The 13,356-nt window shown below is 30.4% G+C and overlaps 1 protein-coding gene across 1 annotated transcript in view; it reads left to right on the forward strand.

The window, feature by feature from the left end:
• LOC131853954 (lachesin-like) overlaps positions 1–13,356 on the forward strand; it is a 74,100-nt gene that overhangs the window by 13,668 nt on the left and 47,076 nt on the right. Inside the window, exon 2 of the mRNA XM_059205047.1 lies at positions 4,987–5,316. Coding sequence (XP_059061030.1) covers positions 5,208–5,316 — 109 coding nt within the window. The 5' untranslated portion in view covers positions 4,987–5,207. The remainder of the gene's footprint in view (positions 1–4,986; positions 5,317–13,356) is intronic.

Consider the following 13,356-nt stretch of genomic DNA (forward strand, 5'->3'; position numbering starts at 1 on the left):
CTGTGAGTACAAAACAACTGGAAATAATAAGAAAAACTTAATCGAGAGAGTCATAACCATGGTGTTTCTAAAATATTCAGATCCTATACCGGTCCGGATTCACTTGTAATCCGTTGTATGCAATTATAAATATAAATATTTTTACTATTATTTTTTTTACATCCTTCCAGTTCATTGTACTATTAGAATTAACATAACAACATTTTACAATTAATAAATCCCTGTTCCTTTGAAAACATAGTATTTTGTCTTTCTAGTGTAAATTATTGCTATACATATTATATGAATATCATTCTAACAAATAGCCTACGTACATGTTTAAAGTTCAGCTATGTATATAACATATTAAAATTGTATCTAATTAGAATAAGATCATTTTGGGCATAGGTATTTTAAAAACAAACGAATAATGAATTATGGATGGGTGTTGATTGTATTTCTTAACTCTAGAAAACTCTTCATATACTTCCAACAATACACAAAAACATATATGCTAAAGAACTTTGTTATTTTTAATTAAAATGCAAACCTTTCCATCGGTGCTGTTTCCAAAATACATATTGTGTTGGGTAGCGTTTGGTACACCATCTCTGGTACAGGAGTTTGGAGGATTATTGGAAATATTCCTTTTAAATATATTACATTCCTTCCTATATTTTATGTATATAATTTTCGAATGTAGGTACATGTATATTGTAGTAAACAACAATTGTTCATTTTAACTTGCTATGATGGGTGCAAGACTATTTGAAAGTACTAGAAAAATAATTACATTAGTATTTCATGCCAAGACATAAATCTAATTACCTCTACAATTATTCTCAGTCAGCTTAATATTACCGTGACTCTTTAATCTTATGTTTTCTTGTAAACTCCAAAGTGCAGCGTAGACAAATTGTTGGCCATTAGTCCTATACATTTAAGGAAGTGTCTTGTAGAAACAAAGCAACCATATTCTCTGATATAGCGATTTTTTTCCCAATTTCAATTACTATGTTTATATGTATTTTAAATGTATCTATTGTGATACTTGTTACTGACTTTATATGTAAAAATCTATCTGTCGATTAGTTACATTTTACTAACCGGCTAAAAGGATCTTAATGACATTTGACTTGAACATTGTATTACTAGGACGGACGTAGGCAATCTTTTATGTTAATAAAATCAAAGGAAGTTGAGGATTACAGCCAGTGCATATTTACTAACTTCCACTAATTTAAATATCACCTACTTATATATCTATCTTTCACCAAAATATGTCCTAAATAAATCACAATAATGTTTATTTTTGGTATCAAAAATTTACTTCCATATTGAAGATGATTTCATGGTCATTTCATTACCTTTAAAATGTTTTTGAGCAAGAAACCTATTAATAATCTTCAAAAAGCCTAAATTTCATGTCTATTATGTGTATTATTTCAATTGAAGTTTATAAATATATATACATATATTACTTATATATTTATTTTATAACCAACAATTAAGGTTTATTAATTGTTGGTTATAAAATAAATATATAAGAATTTCATGCTTCAGTATATCAGTGCAGTGCAGTATATCATTAACCAATAACTAGGTAGCTAAGACTCTTATTATTTAGGTACAGTTTTTAATTGTAGGTAAGTAAAGCCTTTACGTAAATAAAAGGTGGTGAAATAGGGGATTAAAGTATGTATGAGGTATCGATAATTTCTCAAGTAAGGGATATAATACTTATACTAAAAATGAAAAATTAAAGATCTGAAGTGTATATTTATAGGTTATTTTTGCCATTACTTGAAATAGGCATAGGAAATAGAAATAGACATATCATGAAATTAAGATATAATAGTAATTAAGTTCGATAATCAGTGAGTATTTAATCCTAGCGATCGCGGTGGTCATTACAACAGATAATTATTATCTGTCAGCTACAATATTATCAGGTATATTTCTTCCATATCGATATCCACACTAATATTATAAATGTGCACGTGGCTCTGTCTGTGTGTTCCCATTTTTGGACTAAACTGCTGGACGAATTTCCATAAGTTTTGGGATACAGATAGTTGAGTACTTTACAAACATATAGGTCTATTCTTTGTCTTGAAAAAAATATTTAACAGTTTGTATCGGATATCAATCCCGTTGTCATGTGTAGGATATAACAAGTATGAATCTTTAATATTTTTAGTATTTTAATAAATAATACAGAGATTAATAGAAGAAAAAAACAAGCTACTCGAAGTAATAATTGTATATAATAATATATAGAATTATTACTTCGAGTATAATTCTATTTAAATTTTTATTTCATTTATATTATATATTCTCCATATTAGTTACTAGTCCGCTATGTATAAAATATTACATGAAAATAGATTGTGTCATGAGAGATATCTTTCATAAAGAAGTCCAAATTATTTTGTTAATTTTAAATAGCTTTTATTTAAAATTAACAAAATAATTTGGACATGGTGGAATAAAGCATGACTGGATGGGGAATCAATCATGGGACATATACTTTTCATAAAAATGAAACAGTCGAAGTTCAAATTCAAATCAGATGATGTCGCGGGCATAGCTACTAGTCTATAAATATAATTTTGTACAATGATTATGTCATTCCATAAAAAAATAGAAAATATTCGGAGCAGCGTTGAAAGTTACAAAATTAAGAATTCATCTCGAGCAGTTGTTAGCTATAAATATATTATGTCCGCGCTGTAAACAGATGTCCCTAGCCATAAAGAGTTAATTATCTAAGAATACCCTCCCTAGTATACCGTCGGCTCAAGAATAGCTCCCTTGGGAACCGTTTGTGCTTCGCCTTTCTTTTTATTTCTGTACTACGCTGCAACACGAATATAAGTATTTCTATGCATAGAAGATTTTATAGATAGATTTATAGATGTACGACCACTTTAATAGTACTTTCACACGTTTGATATATTTCCTTCTTTTGAATAGCTCATTTTATATGTTTTTAAGTGTCGGGGAAAACTTTTAATGGTTTTATTATTGTTATATCTGAGTCTGCGACTTTGTACCCGTGGTAAAATAGTCTACAACTTAGCTATCAATCGATTGGAATAAAACAAACACAAACTTTAAATGATGTTTACCACAGTACAGTACAGTGAAAACTGCAGATAAAACGTAATTTTTGAGAAACAGAAAAACAATAATAGTTTTATTTTCTGATACCATCATAGGGGATTTTATGTGTGTATATCATCTGTGAACAGATACCGATCAGTTAATTACATTTTTATTACAGAGGACATATTGAAACAAATATTTTGGGTTTCACAGTTTCTATATATTTTTACGTGTACTGTAATGTGTTCGTGTAATAAATTATTTTATTATTATAAACCTAACAAGATAACGAAAATTATTGTTGTTATCATATATAAAATTTATCACAGTTATGAATTCAATTACACTTAAAAAATATACATAAATGTTATTTTAGATAACAAACTAAATATTTATTGGCTTGATGATATGACTACCTAAATCCTCTCTTGCATACGTCATATTGTTAATGTATTCATATAAAAAAATATGCTGAAGTTATGTAACTATATTAGTAAAGGAGATACGCAATAAAATATGTAACGTGGTTACATACTTGATGAAACCTATCATACGTCAAGTTTTGGTCCGTTATATTTATCTCGATAATTAGTTGGCTTAGAGATAATAATCAGAAACTGATCACAGAGATCGAAGATAATAATAATATGTACATATTAGTTTTAGCGAATACAATTATTTATTCTGTAGTTACGAGATTAAGTCACTGTTATTTCTTTTATTTTAATAAATAATATACAACAACCAAAATAAATAAAATTAGAAAAGACTTAATTATTTATTACATTGATGACGTAGAATATAATGCTACTATATATGAATATAATACTGTCATAATGAACAATATATTGTACTATCTGACTTGTTTTGTTTTGCCACATAAAATAATATCGCTATTACAAAATAACAATATGCATTTTTTTCATAACAGATAATTTTTTTTTTCCATTTTAAAAAATTATTTGGTATGAACTACATTTTTCACTTAGGGGTATAAAAACTAGAAAACAGCCTATTCTTAGACCTACCATGTATACTTCATACAATTTCATGAAAATCTTTTAAGCCATTTCGGAATAGTATGGTAACTAATACTATAACATGAGATGATCATATTTTTGTATAGACATAACAGATAAATATAATTGGTTTGCCTTCTACTCATGATCGCCTTCAACTACTCTCTGGTTTTACCCAATGGTTTAAGAATGCCATATATACCTACATAGCATTAATCTCAATTGTACCACTTTACGAGTATATGTATCGTAAATAACACAATTATATTATATAATATACTTGATAATGCTCATTGAAAATCTCACGTAAAGTTACTAATAGCGAAGGAAACCGTGCAAAGTGAATGGCGAGGCAATAAAAACATGTAAATGGTGGTAACTCATAAAATAAAAATGCTCACATAAGCAGAACCATTCCCGTAATGGGATTCCTTCCTTAAATGACGACAAGAAGCCGAGATTCCGCCACCTCGGATCAACGTATGAGTAAAGAAATGATTTTATGAGCACTTTATCCCCTAAATATTTATTTCTTAACATCCTATATGCTCTCTGTTTGGTTTTTTTTTTTGTTTTACTTGAGATGTTTCCATGTTTTGTATTTATCTCTGAGTACTTGATATTACATGTTGAAAAATCTAAACCTGTTTTACGTAATGCAGATTGCATTATACAGTCTTCTTTAATGCAATTCTAAAATACCTATAACTATTTTTCATCTCTTAATTTTCCTTTTCCTTTCATTATCTCTGAATTAATTAATAGATTTCAGAATTACTATATTAGATAGACTTTATTTTATTATTAATTATCATTTAGTAATTATTAAGTAACAAGTATGGGTTATTATTAATAATATAATTATTTTCAATTGTTACAGGTACACAGCGATCGTATCGTCCACATAGAAGTGCTACATTATGCATGCATCTAATAAATTACTTTTATTATACTGGATAAAGTCTGGCCATAAAAACTGTAAGCCGTAACTGTCACATTACGTTTAGTGTGGCAACTTTTGTTTCGTGCGACAAAGTGCCGCGTCTGTGATGTTGCCAGCTAAGGCCGTAAAAGGCGGCATTGCCGAAAATTCGTGGAGATATGATGATGCTCCGTAAAACTGAGTTATTTGGTCCCAACAAAATGTTACTGACGGCATATGCTGCTTTGCTTCTGTGGAGGTTCGACTGCTTGGTCGAGAGCACAAAAGGTAATAAATATTTTTTTATACATATTATAAAATCTTCATAATTTTTCCTTTATTGTAAACTTCTCAGTAGTCTAAAATAATGAAGGAAAAAATATTTATTACGCTACGATAACAAACTGCATAGTTAACAATTTTGTATGATAAGAATTTTTAATATAAATAGTTTACTTTCTTATGACATTATGCTGCATTTAAGTTGCAAATAGTGTCACTAAATAATTACCCGTGGTAGACTGTAAAAAAACGTTATCACGGATGGATATCTCAATCTCGCCTTTTTCAGTCGCCAATCAATTGCTTTTAGTCATAGGGTAAAAGGCGGTGAAATTACAGGATAACAGGTATGACATATAAGTCACAGTCATTAGTCACATCATATTATATTACATACATACTACTATACATGCACGTATATAGGCGAAAATTACCACTTGCATGCAGGTTGCAGGGCAATCAGCTTACTTGCCATTCCATATACTAAGAATGACTATAAACGATAGTGCGTGTTATATATATATAATTTTATATGATTCTCTTATTTTATTGTTCATTTTATTACTTAAACTGCATAACAGAATAGATATCTAGTTCTTTTATTTTTATGTTTGATTATGGTCTAACTTTATTCGAACTTCAAACTTCTTTAAATTTGAAATCTTGTTTGTATCCGTATCGAAGTTTTAAAGCGAAGTTTTCCTAAGAAAATAAACTAAAACTAACCTATAAAGAAGTTGGAGCGATGACTTCGTAGCGTTTATGTTGGAAATAAAAGCGCATAAGTTACTGAATTGTCTCAGTGCAATGCTTTGAATTCAAAAGCGTTTAGTACTACACACGTTTCATGCTCGATAAAATTGTACTAATATTAGATACGTGCACGTTTGTGGAAAAGTTTCGATCCAAACAAATGATGTTTGTGTAATAAAAAGTTAAAATATTACAATCAAGAAGTTTCAATTTACATTTGTCCATTTAAGGTACTTAACTAAAGTACTTTAGTTTCAATTATACCAACATATTTTTGTTACAACGCTACGCATAAATAAAAAAATGTTTCTAGTTAGCCTTTGCGCCTTAACAGCTTAAGAAATTGTAACCGCAAAGACAACTTGTAGAATGTTCTTTTTAACAACACGAGTAGTAGAGAGGAGTTTAAGAATATTTTTTAAACGAAATTTAGACATAATTTACAAATGACAGACATAATTCACCTAAATAACCTGGTGGCTAACTGATTTTAACAATAAGCAATAATAATACGAAAATAAATGTAGGTACTCGTAACATACTGTTCAGGGTATTAAAAAATAAAAGGATATTCTAGAAATGTTCCCTAAGTTATTTTACAACGATTATCGCAAAACTATTCCAGCTTTTCAAAATTAAGTAGTTTATAAAATGAAGGTAGGTAAAACATATTTCACTCGAGACTTCATTACGCAATACTACATATTTTCTGAAAAACTCGAAGGTAAACGTAAAATTATAATATAAAATTTAAAGGGGGTTTAACTTGGTTAGATCTAACGCTGCGATTATAGAGAATTGTCATTTAATATTTACTGCCTAGTACTGGATCTTATGTATTAGGCATTGAATATCAAACGATTATGTACTAAATCCTCTTAAACTCAATAGAAGTTTACTATACATACTTCTATACCAATAATATGTGTAAATATATGTATATATATGCATGTGTCTGTCTATCTGCTTGTTACCTGTTTTCCTGATAAATTGTATGGCGCAAACGGATATAGCTTGTGTTTTATCAAAAATAAAGCTAATGAAATCAAAAACAGCCAGTATGATTTAAAAGTTACCTAATTGAAGTAATCAATTAAATTCACGGTGTTACGTGACGCATTAAATACTTTGCCTATTTCACTTAAATTACAAGTAATTCAAGTAGTCTAATTTTCTTTTATTGATATGGTTTATTGAAAGTCTAAAAATAATTACTTATCCACTTAAAAATTACTTTCTAGGATAAAACATGGCCTTTATCTAACCTTGTGATAACCAAATGACATTATAACATGTTTTTTAAGTTATCAAAAACAAACAAACATAACATATAAAGATATATACTCTAAATATTTGTTTAATATAATGTTAGCACTGATATTAAAATTATGACCGCTCTAGGTTTCTCTCGCTACCTTCTCATATCCTTACACCTTTATGTTATCCAGATACAATTTGTTTCGTCATTCTTTCATCCAACATTCTTTCCACATGCCCGCACCTAATATTCTATTTCAGCGTGCAGTAATGTAGACAGTTTCATGTCGCAGACATGTTAAGCTATCCGCAGGCGAAAATGGGACCTATTTCTTATTTATACGAATCTGTTTTATAGACCTTGTGCTCGAAATATAAAGAAAATATTCCTTGTATATGTATGAAGCTTTCGTCTAGCGCACACGTGTCTCGAAATCACAAATATTCTCAACACTATTCTAGTTAGATCTGTGTCTTTTTTCTGTGCAATTTTATGCTTTCTTTCACAGCAGGTCGCTTACCAACTAGACAAAGGATAAAATTTGGCACATTTTGATTGTAAATTATCCACGGGAAGGCGAAAGATAAATGTACACATTTTGTTCCATAAAAAAAACAAACCGACTACGTCCGTATAGACAGAATTTATATAGGACCAACATACCGCGATAATAAAGTAGTTGTCTACTAAATTTTATCAATATTGGTATCAGCCATATCACAAAAAAGAGACAACTTTTCTTTATTAAGTCTGTTTGCGGCATAAGTGAGTAACAAAAATTAGAACACTCTTTCATACTTAATGCACGCTAGAAATAAATCGTTGCCAGTTTCACATATAAAACGAATGTTTAACCAAGCTAAACTTTGCATAAAGTCCTCAGCATTGGTGCATCTGTCTCATCGATCGATTACAATTGAATTTGGAAATATAGAATTCATGCTTATAAAAATATACAGTTCTATACTCATTAACAAGTAACAGGTGAAATGGAATGGAAAATAAGTAAACAAAATGGAAATCTTACTATTTCAATTTTAGTTTCAGTTTAATAGATATTGTGCGTACACGATTTTTCAAAGTATATGTAACAGCAGCCTAATAAACTAATTTATACCTTTAGGGTACGCATAATAACTAAATGGGTCCCATTTGATAGCAAGGTATGGAAATTACCCCAATAAATTTGAGATGAATTTCGTCAAAGTCATACCTAGGGCCAACCTAATTGTCCCATTATAATTGATGGGTTTCTTTAAAGGAACATATTTTGAATTGTAAATTAAAGACAATTTAGATTATGGAAATTTCCCGGGAAAATTAAAGACGTACGTATTTCAATAATGTTTAATTATGTAATGTACTGTATTTACGGTGTTATAATGATAAGTTGTAACTTGTTTTTTTTAATTTAAATGGTAGTAATTTATTTACTAGTTACTCACTATTGGTAGATAAATACAATAATCTGTTATTCGTTTAGATTTATTCCAACTAGCATATAATATATAATATATCACTAATATATTTCTTTTATTGACATTATTTTTAATCATCGTGTGGTGTTATAGAGTGCTACTTGATTAGGTTTTCTCGTAAAAGCCTATGTTTGTTGGAGGAATATTGCAATGTTTAAGTTGTTATAATAATGATGTATAAAATTATTACAATTTTTTGTTTACCTAATTCAAGAACAAGTGAAAAAAATGTATATAAAGTAGAACAAATGTACATCGATGTTCCATGCGTGTCTTTTCAAATTAGAATTTTGTAATTTTATTTTTAAATCTATTATATGACTATTTGCGATTGCAAACAGCCTAGAGATTTGTTTTACAATTGTTGTAAGTTGACAGTGCAGTATACTTCATGTAGAGCTGCGTTGTATAAGTAGTAGGATTCTTTCTAGGAAGGCGGAGATTGTTAATAATAGGCCTTATATCCTTTCGGCTAAATATCGTGTCTAATTCGTTGTACGATTACCAAGCTGGAGTAGCTGATCTGACTTTAGCCTGGTACAATTAGTCATTTTATTTAATTAATGATTACATTAGTATGTAAATTTTTTCAGACATTGTAATTGTTGTTGTCGTTTGATTTATCATCAACCAGTGCTCACTTCGTTGAACGGTTAACATTTTTACTTGATTGTCTCGCGTAATTCTAAATTTAAATTATTTCTTAAACAATGCAACCAAAACACCAGCTGTAGAGAACAAAATTGATGGAATATAATTGCCTTGGTGATAAAGCAATTTATTTCTGAACAGACTGTCGTATTATATATATATGTACAATGTAATAGAAATATCACTGACCATTACCTCACACACATAGTATATAATATTAGTATAGGTAGATGGCGTCTACATATAATCGTCATTATACACACACATAGTGTCGCGGACATAACCATTAAAAATAATAAATAAATAACCTTGGACAATTAACACAGCGCTATCTTGTTAGCTTGTGTTATAGGTACTAGAGAACTGACATAAATACTTAGATACTTTTTTTTCTAAGTATATACATAATATCTATAGAAAACACCCAATCATAGTCAAGAGTCCAAATGTTTGCCCCATGCGAGGAATCAAACTCGCATCCATCGGAAGTAAACCGGTGTGCTAAACCGATAGACCACAGAGGCCATCAACTAGTTTTTATATAAAATATTCATAGTGAAGATTATGATGTCTTTTATATCTTACCTGACCGATAAACCCGTAGTGGCATGTTAATGTTACGCCTACAGTGCGAAATTCCTAACACATTTCTCCCAGGTGTCGCTAAACATAAAGGTACCCCTAACGTTTTGCCACACCTGGTGATATAGGATGTAAAGTGTATTCATAATATATTACATACCTATTATGTGATGTTTACCACTTTTCATCTTGTAGGTCTAGTTAATCTGTTTAGATTGATAGCAAGTCAGTATAAATAAATTGTTTATTATAAATAATGGGCTATGTTACAAGGTTACGAATAATAAGAGAGTTATTTTTTTATAATATTCATTAGCTTAGATTTGGATATTTTAGCTTCTGATTCCGCCATTATTTACATTAGAGACACTAGAGTATCGTAATTGGAGGTAACTTGTAATATCCAATAACCCATAACTAACTGTGTTGATGCGGCTCTATACAATACAACTATACAACCTATACAGAGGTATAGGTTGATAAAGTGTAAGGGGGGCCTTAATTAGATAGAGTAACGAGATTAAATTATACAATGTGTGATTGGGCGTATTGTTGAGGTGTAATAGGCAGTTAAGATCCGTGTTTATCAGCAGGAAATGATGATGATTATTACTATTTTTATTAGACCCACTTTCCACGACTTGTTCATAATATAAAAAAAAGAAAAGCTGACTGAAAATGTATTTCAATTCACAGCGGTATCCCATTAATTTTACAACATAACTCACTGTCACCAACCTGTCAACCTTGAACTCCGAATATGGAAAACAATAAACACACCCCTTTATTACACAACACAGTACAAGAGGCATCATAAAGCGGCTCGCATAGTGTATACAAATCTGAATTGTGACGCAAGCATAAAACATTCATGTTGTAGCATTCGCAGTGGCCACGACGAGAGGTGCGCCCGAGGGAGCGACAAAACGTAACGAACCGAGTTCCTACCATCCTTTTATGTCCCAGATACATTTTTCCGCCAGCCCGAGATGGGGGCGACTTGTCTTCGGATAGATTATTTATGTTGTCACACCACGTCCTTTGTGAACCGGAAAGGTGTGCTGGTTGTTACCGGGGACCGCTGTCAACGTGAAACAAAATTAGAAACATTCGTGGCAAACGGGAAAAATTCACCTGGCCTTGTTTTTCTCCGTCTATCAAAGCTACTCCGCCTTTAATATGTTTCTTTATCGTATACAATAGACCATTAAATCAATCACGTTTTCAATGAAACCGGTATTAGGGGAAATCCGAGGAATCTGTTGCTTACCTTCGACAAAAAATCAGTCTGCGGGCTGGCTTCCGACTAATTCTGAATTTAAATGCATGAGATCGAATGGGTTCACGCAGCGAGTGGATTGCCAGTGCTTATGTATTTAGGAGAAAAAAAATTGGACTACAGATCGTACTTCAACGTTTATAAAAGAGCCTTCTCAAAGAATCTCTTGAGGAAAGTTACGTGAGTGAAGAACAACCTTTGGTGTATAAAACGTGTAAGTACCTACATATAAGTTTACTGCTTCACTTTGAGAAGCCGTAAATATCTATTCCAATTGATAATGATGATCCAATGTTTTGTAACTACAATACAATAAAATTTACTTTGTAATGAGTTTTTATTTTTTTCCATTACTTTTGTGATCAATAATATCTATTAAGTACTCAAAAAACCTTGCTTTTCCTGCGCCTGCTGAATTAGTCATATCGTCAAATACTAGAAGGAACCGACAGGTTGATCTAAATATTATCTAAAATTCCAAACTTATTTTAATGATTAAATTTGTAATCAATAGGATTTACTACGTTGATTTAGTCACATTTCTTGTAAGATTTAAGTGTATGTCATAAATATGTAGATAAAGTCACGTAAATAATTTATATAGTCGTTAACGTATAATTTATGAGTGGTGTGAAAATAACAGATGTCTAGTGCAGACGCTGGGGTACTTTGGAGCCGAGAATGACTCGTATCAATGGGGAACTGTAGTTGACATAAAGTGCCCTTGCGGGTCGGAGCAAAAAAGTGTTCATTCTAATTGTTTGCACATTTAGTCTCACCCTTGTATAGCACGCGACTGAAATGTTGCTTAAGTATTACTAGTGAGGAGAGCTAGTAAATTATAAATAGAGTATATATCGATGAAGTGAAGAGATACTGTATATCGATAAGTATATGCATGTATATCAAAAACTCTAAAAAATCATCCCCATGTCCCATGTTCCAAAAAAAATCCTCAATACCTATCCGTCATAAAAGGATATTTGGTACGGCGAAGGACATAGGGTATTTTCAAGATTCAATATATTCCGATAATGAAGTTTTGAGTATAAACGAATTACAAAAAATTGTAGATACATAGTTATCGAAAGTAAACACGTTATCTAGGGGTTAGTTTGAATTATGTTATGTATTTCCTTGCCGGTTTATTATTTATTTTTCTACTCGCAAAATAAATTGTATACGTGGTGTTAATGTCTGGTGGCATTCTTTAGCAGTAAACCGTGACACTAAACAGAAAGAAAAGAAAGTCACCTATATACGATATACGCAATATAACGGTCTACCTGTCATACAAAAAAAAAATTAACAATACAATATAAAAATGTAAAAACTTACTAAACTACTATACATATTTTTTATATGTAACAAGTGTGGTAATATTATCGACAAATAGAACGTAATGACGTCACTGTGCGAACGCACATGTGTTCTTCAAACCGACAGAGGGGTGCATTGTGTTTATAAATCTCTATTGTTGTCCAAAGTGGCTATTTCTTGATCATTTTTTTACTCCACAAAGGATTGAATTTCTTTTAGAAGGATTCTTATAGTAGGAAATTGTTTTTCAAGTCCCCATTTATGTTGAAACTATTCGATTGAATATTAAATATAAAATAAGTTTTAGACATAACATTATCCTTATTTTAACTCACAATTAATACTTTAATTGAAAGTCTTGATTCAACTGTTGAAAGGTTAAATTAAAGGAATTTGATGTATTATCAAGCAATTGCCAAGTTTAGTCTCTAAATTTCCTCGTGTTCTTGTCTGGAATACATTTATTTAGGTTTATTTAGTCATTTTAATATTTGTGAATCTATAATATATACCTAAGGCACAGATAACATAATATTGGTTAACTCTATAACAGGTCGCTTTGGAATAGGTAAATTACATTTTATTGCATTGTTCTTATAATGTGTTATTTCAATTCTTAAAGTAAAGTTATATATTTGTTTTGATGCTAAGAAATAATTAATACAATACACATTGATGTATTCTCAGAACCCTCTCTCTCCGTTAGTGCCATTCCCTAATAGTTT

The sequence above is a fragment of the Achroia grisella genome, unplaced genomic scaffold (genome assembly GCF_030625045.1).
Source record: "Achroia grisella isolate CSIRO2021 unplaced genomic scaffold, CSIRO_AGI_Agris_v1 utg1186, whole genome shotgun sequence".
NCBI classification, from domain to species: Eukaryota; Metazoa; Arthropoda; class Insecta; order Lepidoptera; family Pyralidae; genus Achroia; species Achroia grisella.